Source organism: Podarcis muralis, chromosome 10 (assembly GCF_964188315.1).
Source record: "Podarcis muralis chromosome 10, rPodMur119.hap1.1, whole genome shotgun sequence".
In the NCBI taxonomy this organism is placed as follows: Eukaryota; Metazoa; Chordata; class Lepidosauria; order Squamata; family Lacertidae; genus Podarcis; species Podarcis muralis.
In genome coordinates, this window is record NC_135664.1 from 40,290,186 (window position 1) to 40,308,938 (window position 18,753).

Here is an 18,753-nt window from a genome sequence, read left to right on the forward strand (position 1 = left end):
CATTTATAATGTTTTTGGAGCCCCCCCCCCTTTCTATCAAGCTGTTTTGCTGGAGGCAGTGGCCTTTTAGTCACAATATTGAGTCCCTGGAAGGAAACAGAACTATATGATTCCCTAAAGATGTTACTGTTACCTAAGGCCAGCACAGCATTTCAAAAAATATTGCCTATTCTTCATTTCTCAGTTAGCTGCTAAGCTACAGGTAAAGCAACCAGTCAAGTGCCTGCCCTTATCTCACTCCATATGCTTCTCCCTGACTGTACTGTGCATGCCGACTCCTGTGGCTCAATCCAACATATGATTACTTGGAAATTAATCCTGCTCAGTACAACTGTCCCTACTCCCAATATGAGTGCATAGTTGGTTGTAACTCTGGAAACCAGGGTGATGAGGAAGGGAAGTCATCAGTCTAAACAATAAGAACACTCAGTCTGAACAGTCAAAACATACTGAATTGAGGGGTTATTCTGCTCTGAGTCTAGCTCAAAAGCAGCCTCAAATATACCAACCAGTTTTAATATAATGAATAGTACATTTTTAATCATGTTTGCTGGGTTTTCCTATGCTGAGGATGGAGAAGTAAAGCCACAGGATTCCTTGCTAGTCTCACCATAATGCCTTGGTCCCTCTGCCTTCCAAGCAGACCTTCAGACAAAGGTCTGTCCCAAGCACTATGAGCCACAATCAGCCCACCTCAAAGCATAAAGGCCTTTGTGCATGCTGTGGCCTGCTGCAGGTGTCCCCTATTTTGTTTCTGCTCTTCACGTACCTCTTCCTAGGAAGAATGCAGCCTCCACAGAGGCCACTGCTGCTCCTGGGCATCAGTGTCCAGTACTAACACAGTGTTTGAGTGTAGCAACTCTACAAAGGCTTGTAGACATAAGGGTTCCTATAGGCTCTCCTCAACCCAGATCCATCAGGCAGTATCAGTAGAGACTTCATTTATTCTGTGTAGGCAGCAGCCTCTGCAGAAATCGACAGGTGCCAATCACTAGCACCTTGCGTCCTTTGTGCAGCCATGTAAACCAGGTTCTCTCTTCATCCTTCTATATCCACAGACAGCAATCCACATACTATCCAAAATGATTCCACAGAACTCCTTAGGGGTTCACTCATTTTTAATCCTTTCATACAAATCCCCATTTGGTATTAATTTTGATGTTGTCAGAGACTGCCTCCAGGTCCCAGCTCACAGAGGACCCACGCTAGCCAGCGGTAATATACAAAAGTCTTTATTAAAGTACATTATCCATTTTCAAACCCTAGCGTGCGTCTCTACGTCTAGACACTAGACCGGCGAAGCTCCGTCTGAGTCTCCGCCCCCTGTACACCAGCTTAAGAGTCTAGCCTTACTCCACCTTTTCCGTCTCTCCTTCCGCCTCTGGGTCCTACCACCCCCCGGGGTCCCTTCCTTCCTGGACGCTTCGGAGGCGGACCCCTCGGATTCTTCCCCCTCCCTTCGGCGGGCTTTAGGACCTGGCTCCCTATCCGGGCTGCTCATTGCGCCACCCTCTTGTACATTTGAACTTGGCGCGCGCGCGCTGCCTCCGACCTTCCTTTTGACCGTTTCCTCGCTCTCTGATGCAGGCGTGGCTAACCCTGACTCATGTCCTTCCGCTGACGGAAGGCTGCCTGATGCCGATGCCTGGGACTCCTCCCCCCTACTGCTCTCCGGTGGGGAAGCTGGTCCCGATTTCCAGCTGCTGCTCTCTGAGTCCCCTCTGGCCCCTCCTTCCTGAGGTGTTCCCTCTGGCAACCCCCTAGCTCTGACCACGGGAGCCCCTTTCTGTGAATCCTCCGATTCGCTGGAGAGACTTAGAGACCTCGGGCGGCTCTCATCGCTCACTTCTCCCTCGGATTCCTCCCCCTCGGTCTCTAATTCCTCCCTTTCCTGTCCCTCTGCTCCTGAGCCCCTGACAGATGTGTTTCCCAATATCTCTAAATTGAGATATTCAGCTCTGTTTTAAATTATTGCACAGCTGATGGGTATAATTTGTCCACACTCTTACCATCTGTCCTGTGGATGACAACTTTGTCCAAACTATGGGAACAACTGAAATATTAAAACAGGCCTGTTATGGGCAGTACTGCATGTTGATTTTGTTGTAAGAAACTCATTAAGTCTGGAAGTAAAATATGCATATACATGTGCCTGGGAAACATAGAACAACCTTATTTCTCAGGTGCATGCATTGCACATACAGTTATTTCACACTGGTGTTTCCTGCAGCAGTTCTAATAGGTACCATCAGATGTTTTCAATGGTAGTTGAGGAACCAGGAAAATAACCAAACTTCTGCTGTGTATTCAGATATATTGGTGTTGTTTTTCATTTGGGCACTCCTAGCCACTGAGGGACGCAGGTGGCGCTGTGGGTAAAACCTCAGTGCCTAGGACTTGCTGATAGTAAGGTTGGCGGTTCGAATCCCCACGGCGGGGTGAGCTCCCGTCATTCGGTCCCAGCTCCTGCCTACCTAGCAGTTCGAAAGCACCCCTAAGTGCAAGTAGATAAATAGGCACCACTTTATAGCGGGAAGGTAAACGGCGTTTCCGTGTGCGGCACTGGTGCTGGCTCACAAGTGCAGCCTCGTCACGCTGGCCACGTGACCCGGAAGTGTCTTCGGACGGTGCCGGCTCCCGGCCTCTTGAGTGAGATGAGCGCACAACCCTAGAGTCGGTCAGAACTGGCCCGTACGGGCAGGGGTACCTTTACCTTTACCCTTAGCCACTGAGGCTACCTGAGCACTCCAGTGACCGTGTAGAAACCAGGACCTGCCAACCCAATCCTTCCAGGGCAGTATAATCCCATCCAGGGCAGGCTATCACTCCACATCCTACTACTAAATCGATTTCAGAAACAATTGCATCCACCCATTGCTAAGATCGCAGAAAGGAAGGCTGTCTCTTGCAAATACCTGTTGTTTGCTGTCTGATGTTGTGAGAGATATATCCTTTAAGTTTAGACCATCTAAATTTCTTGTTAGGCTTTACAGGGGAGATGGGGGACGGGAAATGATTTATCCACTAGGGGTCAGTGAGTAGAAATGTAAACCATTATTAGTAGCAGTATTCTTCTTGTTGTGAAGCACAATTCCCCTATCCCTCTGATATGCTCCAGAAGGATACTCTGGCCACCAATAGGAAAAAGCACTGAGAGGAGAAAGAGCAGGGTCACATCCACCCATCTCTCTTCTGATAAATGTCATGAACCAGGGTAGCCAAGGCAGTTTCAGGGCCATGACCAGACCTGAAGCCATTGTAATGAATGCACCTAGCTTATTCCTGCTCATTAATGTCAATAGATCTACTCTGAGTAATACTAAATTGACTATAACCCACAATTACAGTAGCAATAGTGGCTTAGTACATAACCTTTATATGTTTATATGCAAAATATTTATATAGTACCAACAGCAAGGTAGATATTATTCTAGGTCAGTCTCTGAACCTACTGGAACTGATCAAACATGTGACTAACATGTAATGTGTATTTCACTGCAACTTACATGAAGATCCTTCAAGTTCTTGAAATCTCCATCTTTTATTTCAGTGATTTTATTGTTCTGTAGGTCCAGTAGAGTCGTATCTGGGGGGAGATCCTTTGGAACTTGATCCAGACCTGTAATGGGATTTTAAAAATAGCAATTAATAAGAACAAGATAAAAGTCCTGCTGGATCAGACCAAAGGTCCAGGTAGACCAACATCCTGTTCTTATAGTGACCAACTAGATGCTTATAGTAAGCCCACAAGTAGGATCTGAATGCAACTTGTAACTCATATTCAGAGGCATATGGTCAACAGTGGATGGAGAATATAGCCATTATGACTAGTAGCCACTTATAAGGTTAAATGGTTAACCCTGAATGGTTAAGTCCAGTCAAAGGCGACTATGGGATGTGATGCTCATCTCGCTTTCCGGCCGAGGGATCCTCTTTGAATTTATCTATTCTTCTTTTAAAGCCATCCAAGCTGGTCACCGTCACAACATACAAAAGCATAAAGATGTGTTAAAGAGGGTCAATAGTTACTTATATCTTCATTATTGACGCAGAGCAACTGATTTCAAGCTTTCACTACCTAAAAATTGAAAAGATTGATAACAACTTCTACTCTGAAATGGACAAGTGGTTCATCTACCTCAGCATTCTGTCTTTGATAATAGCCAGTTCCCTCAACAAGGGTTAAGACCAGTGTTTCCCAAACTTCGGTCTACAGCTGTTTTTGGACTACAGCTCTCATCATCCCTAGCTAGCAGGACCAGTGGTCATGGATGATGGGAATTGCAGTTCAAAAACAGCTGGAGACCCAAGAATGGGAAACATTTGTTTAGATGAAAGACAGACAGATCTCTCTCAAGTTCAATGCTTGTAACTATTCTCTTATGCTGGGGAAGTCACACAATGAAATGTAAAAATATCATAAACATCTAATTTGCTACCTTCTATCTTCAACTGTTCACAGTAGTCTGGTCCTATAACAATCCATATGTAGTTCTTTTCTCACTTTGGTCCTTAGCCAAGGCATCATTCATCAGTACCATAGAAGGAGTTATTCCTATTGTTTATTCCAGGGTGCCCTCCAGAAGTTGTTGGGCTATAACTTCTGTCAGCCCTAGCAAGCATGGTTCATAGTCAGAGCTACCTCTTACTTATTCTATTGAATTTTGAATGAAACCAGTCCTACTGACATCCCCACCCCCACCCCCATTGAAGTAAAATAGCTTCCCTTTCCCCACCAATTTAAACAAGCAGTTTCTTCATACAATATCAAGTCAAGCTTTAAGTTCACTGCTTCAAATTCCAAGTCCTCCATGTTCTAATTATGGTCAGTTAAATCCTAAACTCTAATTCTGGATGACAGTCAGGGACCCGGTCTTGGAAACTTTCCAAATACCATGTTCTGCTGACTTCAGCAAATATGAAGTGCTTGAAGAAAGGCCATGTTTGGATTCAGTTCCTTGTCATACATCTAAAAAGAATAAATTGTATGTAATCAACGTAGTCAGACCAAAAACATGCCTCATTTGATTTGTATCCTTCCACTAAAGTAAAGAGCTGATCACTGATTGTAATGAGTAAAACATCAGAATATAATTAAAGATGTTTAGCATTATTTTTACATTCAGGCTTTTCCACATATCAGTGCTCTCATATTTATCCTCATATAAATGTTCAGGCTATTAGATTTATAAAAACTAAGACAATTTTAAATGACTCCACTGCCATTTCTTTTTTTTGAAACAGAAACTATATACAGAGCGTTGTTTTTACAAACAGATTCATTTCTGTTCTGTGAATGCCTGAAGAACATCAGTCAGTTTAAATTAAAAACACTTGTGATACCATTTCATATATGTGGCTTAGGTGAAGGAAGAAAATTAAAATTATTTCATATTACACAGCCCTATCTAAATTAAATAACACTGTCACCCACATTTGCTTTTCTAACCAAAATATCTTGTAAGTATGCATATTCATTCTGTTTGTCCTGTTAGTATAGAAAGTTTTCACAGAAAGAAAGAATTGCTCAGTACTGTGATATGTGCCCATTTTTGACACTAGCCCTGAAATTAATAGTCATGACTAACTTGGGTGAATTAATTTAAATGGCTACACAGTTTTTAAAACGCAGAGGCCCAGAATAATATTTCAAAGGCCTGGATGAAAAGAAAGGTATTCACTTGGCACCAAAACTCAAAGGTGCCTCTGAATGGATCTTAAGGTTCAAGTAGGTACATATGGGAGAGTAAGCAGAGGAGACAGGGTAGTGAGGAGTCTGGGCAATTTATATAAAATCCACAATTTATTTCAAACAAAGTTAACACTAGAAAATATCATAGAAGTACAAGCTGAAACATTTGAAGATAAGACTAGATTGATTTATGAATAAAACCAGAGGTAGAACCTTAGCCTTATCTTGATTCATCTCTCTCTTTTTAACTTCCCATTCAGTCTATTGCCAAGTTATGTTACCCTACCCCCCTTACATTATTGCAAACCTATGGTCATTTCTCTCTGCTCACTAGTGAAAAGTATGGTTTGTGCTCAGGTTTTCTCATGCCTTGACTACTGCAGCCTTCTTATCTCTGAATGCCATATGTCAGCTCTATTTCTATCCATAAGTTTATGAATAAAATTATTTATTTTAACCAAGAAATCTTACTGGCTTACTGTTGGTTTATAAGTTAAATAGAACTTCAAAGTCCAATTTGCATGAATTCTGAAGCTTACAAAGGTTGACTCATAATAGCTTGCTGTTATAGATTCCTTGTTGCAGGAGCTGATAGAATTGCCTAATGTGTTTATATAAACCCATACTTTTGGATTTACTTATTGTGCTTAGGTTTAAGAGAAGACTTATTGCCACTACAAGTTTGTATAAAATTTGCATTTTCTTACAGAACTTGTTGCAAGCACAACTTGAATAAGCTTGAATTATTTCATCCATCTGGACTCTTAGCAAATTAAAACATGCGAAACTGATCTAGCAACAGGAAGCCATATGGCAGTGATTAATTTTCTTGAAGATTTCTCCATTCATTGCTCATACATGACTCAGCCTGGGCCACCAGGCCTATAAATTGCCTTTGTCATTTATATCTTTTGCCGAATATATTCTGGAATGACTAACCCTTAAAATGTGTTCCAAATAATAAGACCTTTTGATCCTAGTATTTCATAACACCATTTCCACAGCTGAAGTTATCAGAAATATTGTGTAGCAGTATATACAATTATGGTAGCATTTGTACATTTCCATTACTCAGAGTACTTGTCCTCTCCCCTGACATGAAACTGCATGCACAGGAATAACCCCTTATATCTCACATCTCTGTTTTAGACTGAGCCAAGCATCCAGGTAGCACAAATTTCCTACAGGCTGGTGCTACTTTCCAAGTTGGGAGGATGGAGGCATGTGCCTGAACCTTGGCTGCAACATTAGTTCCTCCCTGTGTGTAAATGGCTGGAGTCTTTCCAGGAGACCCCATATGACAGTTACCTCCATTTATCTTTCCATCAAGTTGCTTCTGTGCAAAAAATGGTACAATTCCTGTGCCCTCTATTTCACATGAGGCATGAAGTCTTGATTGCCAACAACTTTCCACCACATGTGCATGTTGCAAAATGTGTTAGTGGTTCATGACGAACACCACATGGGATTCATGTGGTTCACTACACTGAAGTGATGCCATGTATTAAATTTCTGTTTGAGTGTTTGGACATTCTTTCAAAAGCCTAGTATGCCTGCGGTTTGTTCCTCAACAACCCTAATTGCTATGTGATACAATTCATTCATTCATTTTATTTTATTTTATTTTATTTTATTTTTTGTTTGGGAAGGAATGGCAGACTGGTAGAGATGGGAAGGTGTGCTTCCCCTGTTCATTCCCCCCATATAGTGTTCTTGGAAAAAACTTTTAAACAAGCCATTGGCATATTGATTGCAAAACCCTAACAAAGCAAAAAGCTCATATGACTCTTCCTATGTGATGTCTATAACAGCAAATGGGTAGAATGTATGCCTCAGGTCAACTCTTCAGCAATGTAGGCTTGATTGCTAAATGTGCTGGAGAGTTTGAAAAGAAAGTATTCAGAGAAGTTCCTTTACATGCACAACACATGCACAAAGTATATTTTCAAATTTATTTGACTCTTCATCAGTTTTTCAAGTGCTGGCCAAATCAAAACAACACTGAAACTCTTTCTTCTGCTGCTAAAAAACAGACTTTTGTGAAAGATCCTCAGTATTTTCATTTGTGCAGCATCATCCTGCTTTTTGTGTGGAGGGGTAGTGGTTGGTGGGTGTGGTTTGGGAAACATCTGTTCTGCACCTCTGACCAATGTGAGCTGTCAGTTTGCAGACTCAGGGTGAAGGATATAAATGACAGAGAGATGATGGTACTGAGTCCACTTTAAATACAAATACAAAAAAGCTACAAAAACTTGCACTATCCAATAATAGTGACATGTGACCAAACATGCAGACAATCAGTTACAAATTTGCTCTTAAAACTATTGGAGCAAACAGCAACTGTACCACTATATATGATAAGTGTGAGAAGATGTTTTGATTAAACCACAATCTTCCAGTGCAGAGATTTTGACTCCATATATGCTAACAAAGGATGTACTTAATGCACATATTTTTATTACTGAATTCAGGGATGGGAAACTGTGGTCCTTCAGATGTTGCTGGACTCCAGTTCCCATCAGCTCAAGTCAGCCTTACCAGTGGTCAGGGAGCATAGGAGTTGGAATCCAGCAACATGTGCCCCCTGAGTCTTAAGAGGCTGGAATGTTGTTTGCAATAACATTCAGTAATGCATGGGTGGAGAGAAGAGAATCAATCAGGAAAAGTAATTATCCACCCAAATTGCTGGGCATTTAAGTGGATATTTAAACAGGCTCTCAACTCAGCTAAGCAAACCATCCAAGAATATTTTCATATTTGATCATTCAGTCCAGAGGGAATTTTAGCATAAATAATATGTTGTAAAAAGCTTGTTGATGGGATATAGTAATGTTATCTTGTTCCACCCTTGCACACTAGGGAGGATGAAGTCTGGATAGCAGTCAACTTGAATTCTTACAGCATAACAGAATTAATTCAGCCAGCATTCTGAGGCTCCAACAGCTAGAGCAAAGCAGTAGTTTGTCTGGTGTGAAAAGCTATAGAAATTGAAGTGCCTATTCAGACACGTTAGTACCATAATTTAGAATCTAGCAACAATTTGGGATGTGAGTGAGATATGCCATACATATATGAAGTATATTCATGAAATGGACTGTGATTAAAACCCTCAAAATGGCACCATTTATCAGTGGACATAGCTCAATCTGAACTATTTCCATCATTAATGGGTTGGTTTTGAGATTTACGAACAATGTCCAAAATGTTTGTTTCATTAAACTTGTTTTGGACATACACAATCAGTCCGTAGTAATGGATATTCTTTACCTGTAAGTCAAGGAAATTAAATTTTGATTTTACTGGCCTACTGAAAGCTAGAAATGACAATATTTGTCAATTTTTTGAGAACTGTATGATTCAAGTTGTGATTAGCCAGTCATCTCTTTTGCTAAACAGATTTCTAATGGCACAGGATTGATGGGGAATGTTTTTCTAAATGGGAGCTAATATTTGGGAGATCTCAGCTTTGAGAAGGTGACCTCTCCTCCAGCTGAGGGGAAGTGGTTGTTGAATGGTTATATGTGTGTCATAATAGAAGCAGTTTCTAACTGGAGCACAGAATTGGAGCCTAACCAGACATTACTTTAATAGCATAATTAGCAACCATATTTTTTAAATTGATAGTTGTGAAAGTGGGGTGATTTTTCATAAGGGTCATGGAAATTAGGGGAGGCCAGTTTTAAACTTCCGTCCTCAGCTGCAATCCTAATGAAAATCACATAGCTTAATATTTAAATAACAACAACAACCAAGCATAGTTGGCAATCACACTATTAAAGTAATATCTTGTTTGCCCCTTTATTGAAGGCTAAAAATATCTTGGGTTCTGTGTAACTTTGGGAATCATATGTAGGCAGAAGCTTTGCTGTTTGCCTCTCCCAACCAGCCAAATATTACAAAAAGCATCATAAATATATCTCTTCCAAAAAACCCAACAACATCCAGTAGCTTCATAGCATCAAGGCCGTCAGCAGATCTCTTCAGAAGAATGTGAAGGACTATGCAGATGGAATAAGTTTGGTGTTCATTGACTCCTTTTGAGTTCTGGTTTCAATTTAGAAGACAACTGATCAAAACAGAAATCTGTCCTGTTCCAGTAATTGTCTCAGAATTGTGTTTCTCTCATATAAATAAATGGTAGCTGTTCATTGCTGCAGTACACATCCCCTCCATTATTTATGACAATGTCATTGACATCTCCACTTACAGTACTTAAAACTGCGCTGAATTTTTAACAGGCCCAACTGAAAATTCAAAGCATACCCAAAGCTCTAGTTCAGGCACAATGTTGCTTATTTAGAAGATACAGGTTGACTATATAATTGTAGAGGCATGCATTTTCATATAAGGAAGTGATAGGATAATTAACTTCCTAGAAAGAATTCACCAAAAACCCCAGACAGAGAAAAAAAATTGTCAACTCAACAGGAAAAACAGTCATCATAGAAACTTTAAAAAAGAAACAAAAAAACTTTTGCTCTTTTGATCCTTAACTTTCCCCACAATTTCTAAGTTTTATGGGGTTTTGTTTCCTTTACTTGGGATCTACTTCCTTGCCTAGATGTTTGACCTTTGCCCATTGCTTTGCTTCCTCTTCATGTCTGGAAAGCATCCAGTACACAAACATGTATATTTGTATTTGTCAATGAAGACTAAAATAGTTATATTTTAATGAAACTAGAATAATTAAAAGCATTACTGTTAGTCCCAAATTAAAGCCAATGTTAGAAAATGTTAGAGTCCACATGCTCATATTTCCAAGTTAAAACTTGTAACAACCAGTTTTATGTGGCCCGTGTGACCTATTGATTAGGAAATAGAGCGAATCATAATTTCCTCAAGAAATTTTGAGTAGCAGAGTTTGGTACTCAGAATTTAGATTTACCTGGATTTGTAATATAGGTCTGTGTCACCCAACCATATTTAAAAAAAGGTAAAGGGACCCCTGACCATTAGGTCCAGTCGCGGACGACTCTGGTGTTGTGGCTCTCATCTTGCTTTACTGGTCGAGGGAGCCGGCGTACAGCTTCCGGGCTTATTATGATAGAACATTGACAAACTGGCATTTCCTTAAAGAGAAATGCCTGTGGTCTTGAATGAAAGGCAGCGTAAAATGGACGGAAAGCAAATGACTACCACTATTTCTTTCATGGTCTACCACCACAAAGACCCTGTTTTTCAGCTGACCTATTCTCAGCTGAACTCTCTCTCCTTATTTTCCTTGTTGTTTTCGACAAGACTATCATGCAGATACTATCACAACAATGGCAAAATTATAGTGTGACAGGAGAACTCAGTAACTATGTTGGTGTTGATACCCAAAAATAGCTTAAGTTGTCATTGTGAGCCAACATAAACAAACATTTTATGAAGCAATATTTCATTTTGCTCACCTAAATCAGAGCACTGCACAACTCGAAGGTGGCACTGGCAGCGGAATGGACATACTGGGCCTTGCAGTGGAGGATAAGTCTCTGGAGTATCTGTAGTTCCAGAACCTGCTTCATCTTCAAGCATAAAATCAAACAAGCCTTTTTGGTGGAATGGCTTAGCCAAGCAAAGTGGCAGGAGTAGAAGGAAGAAAACGGCTACCTTCATGGTTTAGTTCATCTATTCAAGGTGGCAGCTGTGAATCTAGAAGTCAAAAAAGAAGAAGCAAAGATTTGTAAATTGGTGGCATTGTGTTCATACTCATATCTTTCACATAATTATAATCGAAACAGTTTTTGGTGGAGTTGTGCTGAAGTGTGTAAATGCGATGGTAAAGGTAAAGGGACCCCGGACCATTAGGTCCAGTCGTGACCGACTCTGGGGTTGCGGCGCTCATCTCGCTTTATTGGCCGAGGGAGCCGGCGTACAGCTTCCGGGTCATGTGGCCAGCATGACTAAGCCGCTTCTGGCAAACCAGAGCAGCACACGGAAACACCGTTTACCTTCCCGCCAGAGCGGTACCTATTTATCTACTTGCACTTTGACGTGCTTTCGAACTGCTAGGTTGGCAGGAGCAGGGACTGAGCAACGGGAGCTCACCCTGTCGCCGGAATTCGAACCGCCGACCTTCTGATCGGCAAGTCCTAGGCTCTGTGGTTTAACCAACAGCGCCACCCACATCCCGATAAAGCATTAACCAGATATAATTTATGTAGAAAACCAATAAGTATTTATAAAACAGAGATTCACAGAGGAACACAGAGTCAGTTCTGTGCACAACTGTCTGGATAGTTTGATTTGACTTGTATTTATTAGTAACAAACAGTTGTGTTAGGATTCTGCACAAAAATTAAGGGAAGAATTATTTGCCAGTTCTTAGTCAAGATAGCAAATGGACTGAATTGTTTTTTTTCCCATTGTCACGGTTAGCCTGAGGCTGTGAAACTTATGATAGTATTGGGAAGGGAGGGATAATATTCTGTTGTTGATTATTTTTTTTAAGCCCAAAACTTGCCAGGCTGGCAATATCATGTGAAAGGAACCTTTAGTTGCTTAAAGTAAATCCTGTAAAGCATTTTAAGGGAAAAGGTTGAATTTCAAGTTTGTTATTTTCGGCTTTCTTGTCTGTATATCAAAATATAGTCCAATTTTAAACCATCTGCCATAGTACTACAGGTGCCCCTAAAACTGATAAAAAAATGACAGCCAGGCACCTTACATCTAATTTTGACATTCAGCTGGATGGTGTTTACCTGAAGTTTCAGGTATCTCAAGGGGGGTGGTACAGGAAGAGGCAGGGCAGGACCTTGAAGCTCCTCTGCTGTTGTTTCTTGACTCAGATGCAATAACAGAAAGGATTGGGCTATCTCTGCTGTTTCGTAGTTGTGTGCAATTCCCCCCCCCCCAGTTTTGTTTTTCTATAGTACATTTTTAAACTCAACAACACAGCCTCACAGATGTATGCTGCTTATTGTCAGCATCCTTAGGGCTAATTCATGTTACGATGACCACTCATACCATTGTGGCTCAAATGCTGTTTCCTCATATCTGGATCCCATCCTATACCAGTAACATCTGTCAAAAGAAACCACACAGGATGAACTGATGACACAGTTATTTCCCACACTAGCACTGCCAGAGTGGCATTGGTATGGAAAGAAACCATGTCATCTACTTGCTTGCTGTTTATAATTACTGCTTACACCATAAAACCCTGCTGTAGGGAAACAGCCCCCAGCCTGCATTGTCAATATAGAAAATCAGCCCAGTAAGGGAGGGTTGCAACTCATCCTGTATAATACAGGATTGCCCCATGTTTTAATGCACAATTTAACATCCTGTGTTGATTCAATACAGGACATCGTTTGTCCTGTATTTCCTGCATGTCTGTCCTGCTCTCTTGTTCTTGCTCTTTCTTGGCCAAGTTGGGGACCCTCTCCAAATGACTGCCTCTGTTCCTACAGGGAAGGCATTGCTGGCTTGGATGGAGAAACCGCCTCTTGCTTCTTTCCTTTCTTTTTTTCTCATCGCTCCCTCTCTCATACCGCCCCCAAGGATGAGCAAACAATGGGGCAAGACTTTCATGTTGCTGCTTCCAATTCCCTTCAGCTCCAGGGTGGGTTGAGGCGGTCTTCCACAGAGCTGCAGCCTGGGAGTGCCAGGCCTTGTTTCTCAGGGAGCAAGAGGGTCTGAGTGGGTTTGGTCAGTGTAGACTAGAAGCCCCAGTTCTGAACATAATTATCTGCATGATATTTGAGAGAGGAGGGTGGAGGAGAAGTAGCTCCCCAGAAGGCTTGCTCCCCACCCCTTAAAATATTCTCTCTCTTTCAGAAATTTAACATACTCGTTATCAGAATATGCCCACCCCATTTGCTTATTTTTTTGCCCCAGCGCTGTAGGTAAAAGCCTCAGCGCCTAGGGCTTGCTGATCGAAAGGTCGGCGGTTCGAATCCCCACAACGGGGTGCGCTCCCTTTGCTCGGTCCCAGCGCCTGCCAACCTAGCAGTTCAAAAGCACCCCCGGGTGCAAGTAGATAAATAGGGACCGCTTACTAGCGGGAAGGTAAACGGCGTTTCCGTGTGCGGCTCTGGCTCACCAGAGCAGCGATGTCACGCTGGCCACGTGACCCAGAAGTGTCTCCGGACAGCGCTGGCCCCCGGCCTCTTGAGTGAGATGGGCGCACAACCCCAGAGTCTGGCAAGACTGGCCCGTACGGGCAGGGGTACCTTTACCTTTTTACATACAGTAGTGTATGTGTGTTAAAGGTCATGAATTTAAGCTCTGGGTAGCAAAGCACAGACGTATTTACACATCCATGTGCATGTGACAAATCCCAGAGGGGTTGTCCTGTTAGGCTGCAATGTAATGGATTGTGCTGAAGTCATTTCAGCACCAGGTGTGGGGGGACTTCACCTATCAATCTTGTCCCCATCCTGTCCTGTATTTTGCCAGAACAAAGGTGGTAACCCTACCAGTAAGGCACCATGCCCCAAGTTATAAAGCCTCTATTGGAAGGCTCTTACAACTTAATGGAGAACAAACAGCAATGATACTCCACTGTGCATCATAGCTAACTGTAGGCTCTTTCTCCCAGCATGAACCAGGACAAAATCTTTTCAGTTTGCCATTATGAGGATGAGGATGACGAAGCTACTGTAGTAGAAGTTCTGTAAGATGGTTGCAGGTTTGTAGATCTCTTTGTAGTGAGAATGGGAGCAGAATTTTTAGTACTGAACTTTACTACTGAAGTCATTTGGGTGGTATTTTTATTTTTCTATGTAGGTGCGTGTGAATTAAAGCACAACACAATGAAGCAATGAACTTGGTTTTATTTTGACCTTAACCTTCCTCAAAGGAGTTCTGGTTTCCATATCATATATACCCTCCCCACCCCCCCACCCCCAATATATTTTATTCTCATGATAGCCTTGTGAGGGAGGTTAGGCTGAGAGATATTAACTGGCTCAGAGTCACCCAGTGAGCAAAAATGTGGACCCATGCCTCCCTGATTCAACCCAACACTTTAGAATGATACTGCACCACACTGGCACACAGGTCTCGAAGTCTATTAACTCTACTTGAAGTTAAAAGACCTTGGCATGTTTCTAGATTAATAGATTAATTATCTAATCCTGAGGAGTATCATAAGGGACAAATGTTCTAGCAAATCCAAATGTGAAACATAAAATAACATAAATGGTATTTTATTTCTTCTCCCAGTTAATCAGGCAAAAGGATGGTTTATATGAGCTCTTATTCCCCTGTTGCTAAAATGTTACAATTTTTTGACAATATTTCTGTGCCTTAAATTAGAGTCTAGAATGAAGTCTGTAAGGGTTTTGTTTCGTTTATGAAACCTGTAATATTTTTTGGTAAATAATCAATTGATCCTATCGGCCATTAGGATTCTCACTTTAGGGGCATAACTGGCACATGAAGAATGTCATGGTAATTCCATGTAAGTCATTGTTGAAAGATGATTTACAAAAGAGGCACATCCTTTGCTTATGTCACTTATGTCACAAATGATGACCCACATAATGTAAAAGGCATTTTTAAAAACCCCTGATTAACAATGATATTCTGAAAGATCTCAAAGGAACTGAAGTTCAAAGGAACTTCAAAGGAACTTAAATAAATCTGATGAACATAGCAGCCTAAAATAAATGAAAAAACTCTGTGTCTGCCAACTAACGATGGGCCTTATCCTTCAGTAATTGCTGGAGTATTCCTTCCGCAACTATTCTGTAGCTGCAGAGAGAAAGCCCCATTGAACCTTGTGAGACTTACTTTTGACTAAGCATGCATAGAATTGTGCCATGTATTAGTTCAATCAGTTATTTCTGAGAACAGCAAATAAGGCTTGAGGTTATAGTGATTCTTTTATTGGATCAACTAACAGACAATTGTAAAAGGCATGTAAATAAAAACCCCAGAATAGCCAGAAAAAAGATATACAGACAAACAGCAAACTAAACAAACCATATGGGGAGAAGGATTGTGAGATGATACATATATATTATATTGAAGGTGGGGATGGGTGGGGTGATTTAATTCTATACTGAATTATGCTGTGGTATTTCTTTCTAGGAGTTTAAATCTTACACAGCCTGATCCATAAATCAGTTGATCCAGAGTCCTAGGACTGAATGTTTGGCGTAACTAGTTTGCAGAATAAAAAGATGTCTATACCATTTAGAAAATGGAGAGAATAAGGACTTTTCTAAAAAGAGAACTACAGCTCTATCTCAGTTTCATCTACTTCAACAGCAACTAATATACTGCATTTCTTTTCATAGCAAATACTTTTCTTAGAACAGATGAGGTAAAGAACATGCTACAGGGCACATTCAAGATTTTGAAAGCATGTTTATTTCCATTTTAAAACTGTATGGAATGTCTGCTTGTTTATCTTTAGTTTTTCCAGTCAAGAAACTTCTTGTCTTAAATATGCAATCGCTGTTTACATATGCAATATACCACTCTGCAGTGTTTAGAAAGATGTCTGCTACTCTGGGCAAAACATTCCTCCACCACCCCTTTAACTTAAAACGAATACCTTCTGGTTTTCAAACTACAAAACATGAAGTTTCTGTTTTCCTCCTACAACATCATATACTTCAAACTTTGCATTAGAGCAAGAAAATGCACAGCTGGAAAACTCGGAACATACAAATCCTTACAAAAATACAAAGAAATGGCCCCAAATGTAAAAGAATGCTAGGAAACGTCCACAGTTCTCTAGAATGCTCCCAAATAATGCAGATATAACAGTACTAAACATCTCTTTTAAAGCCACTTCTTTCAGGCTCCCTGTTTCTCCTAGCTTTTACAGAAGTTTTACTGTACTGGAGCAGAGTTCAGGATAATTATTGAAAGCCATACCTTTTAATCCAGGGATTTGCAAAAGGCGCCCTCAGAGCTGAGATGCAATTAAACTGAAATATTCAAGCCAGGCAGAAGGTGCAGGTGTGGAAAGGAGGAGGGGTAGATTACTGCTCAGTTGTCTGTCACTTGGTGGAAAACCCTCCTGCGTCTTCTATTCCATAGCACAGTTAAAAAAGTAAGGTTTCCCTCAATGAACAGAATCCAAGCTGACACCCACAGTAGATCATATGGTAATGATATGTCTCCTGTATTGTAGCCAGAAACTTTATCAGCCCCCTTTTTCCCCTTATTTCTTTTTCATGTGTTCAGGATCCTAAGTGCTTTTACAGATCAGCACAGAATGCTTTGCTTGATGCCATTTTTTTCTTATTTCCGTCATTTTCTTTAAAAATCACATTTTCAGTTAGATGGCTTTCTAACTTTGAGCGATCATTTTCTTTCATGGAAGAAAAATGTCTAGAGAGAGCGAGAGAGGCTTCTGGTTTACAGTAGTGTATGAAACCCAAGGAAGTGGAAGGAAAGTAATCTCTCAAAGTTAGTAAAAAAAACAAAACCACACAGATTTACAGGAGAAAATAAATGAGTTAGCCTTAAGTCAAATATTTCTGCAGGTACCTTTTGGTTTACAATAGGAATAAAGTAAGCAAGCAGACATGCCTTTGCTGTGCATACATAATCCCATGATTTTGTACTTTTAAAAAACAAGTAGGACTGGAACTTGCAGTCTGTATCTTTATTAAGATACTAATCCACGGTGCAATCCAGTATATCTCTATTCAGATGCAAGCCCCAATGTGTAAAATGAGGCTTGCTTTCAGGTAAATGGGTTGCAACCTTTTCTGTATGCAACCTTTTCTGTATGACACAGAAATGTATCATACTGACAATTTTAAAAGTGCAGAACAGAAATAAAAAATACAAATGGGAGATTTTTAATAATACATTTTTACTTGTTTTGTGATCCAGGATCGCAACTGTTACATGAAACATTTTGTACAGATGTTGCCATGTGGCTTCTCAAACTATACAGGAGTTATACATATATGCTCTAGTGACGTCACCTACAGTAACTGGTGGTTAGAGCAGCCTATAATCCCATGTATGCCTTGGAGTCAGGCCCATTAAACTCAGTGTGAGTTACTTCTAAACAAACTTGCATCAGACTGGGATACAAATGCCAAATGAACACATGGAGCTTCCTTCTGTTCTTACCTTTTTTGCTTAAAATATGTGAGTTTGAGTTGCCATGTTTAAACTTGTAACTTTCTCCCTCCCCTCAGGCTGCAACCAGGTGCAAATGCAGTGTCAGTTAAAGGCTTTTAAGGAGAGATATAAGTTATTAGACTCGTAAGAGACTTTTAAATCTTACTTGCTTTGTATTCCTGATTGAACACCAGAGACCTAAAAGTCATTAAGTTTGTTCTCATTCCTTCCTACCAAAAGTAGGATTTAAGAACAAGTCACATTTAGCACGACTTGATTGCAGTATAGGGTTCAAATCAAGGGCGTTGTTTTAAATAAGGCATGCTACTTAAAGTAATATTTTAGAAGTGCTATGAGGATTACTTATCCATCTTTTTAACAAAGCTGAGTCAATTTAGGCATTCCAGGGAGCTGATAGTCCCTTTGTGCTACCCACTGAGAACAATAGCTGGCAATTCTTTCAGATGAGACATTGTGGTGTACATGATTGCTTTTGCCCTTATACATTTCAACCGTCTAGCAGAAACTAATCCTATTCAGATGAGCCACTCTTAGGTTCACTGACATTGCGATGGCTTCTTAGCAATTTCAGGTATTCAAATCCAGGTCACTTGCTATGTCTGGTGCTCGGAAATGTTTGAAGCAAGACTTTTGATTGACAGGAGGTCAGGCAGTGGGTCAGTTCTGAACCTCCTCAATTGTCACTTTTCCTTTAGGTTCTCTTTAACATCTTCCAGCAAAATTCTTGCACAAATAACTGAACTTTCTAAGTTACATGTGCAAGTTATTCTCTATTTAATGGGGCCTTTTCCCAGGAAAGAATGGAGTTTGAACAAATATCCTTCCTACCTCCTACTTTGCTCAGCCCTTGGAGCACTTTAAGTGTGCCTGAACTGGGCCATTGACTCCCTAGCCTTCCCGCTAGTAAGTAGAGCACCACTGTCAGTGATGGTTAATAAAGAAGTATTCGATAGTTGCCTATGATGGAGGGGTTCATAGCATTAACACCCTAATAAAATCTTGCTTCTTTCATAGCCACA

General features: G+C 40.8%; 1 protein-coding gene and 1 long non-coding RNA gene across 3 annotated transcripts in view; one reads left to right on the top strand and one right to left on the bottom strand.

Moving 5' to 3' along the window:
- The window catches only part of DCN (decorin), a 30,318-nt gene extending 13,391 nt beyond the window's left edge, over positions 1–16,927 (bottom strand). The window contains exons 1-3 of the mRNA XM_028747820.2: positions 16,508–16,927; positions 11,086–11,326; positions 3,507–3,619 (exon numbers count right to left, since the gene is read on the bottom strand). Of these exons, the coding sequence (XP_028603653.2) occupies positions 3,507–3,619; positions 11,086–11,290 (318 nt within the window). The 5' untranslated portion in view covers positions 11,291–11,326; positions 16,508–16,927. The remainder of the gene's footprint in view (positions 1–3,506; positions 3,620–11,085; positions 11,327–16,507) is intronic.
- Positions 1–18,753, top strand: part of LOC114606052 (uncharacterized) — a 201,633-nt gene that overhangs the window by 55,901 nt on the left and 126,979 nt on the right. The gene's annotated exons all lie outside the window — the stretch shown is intronic.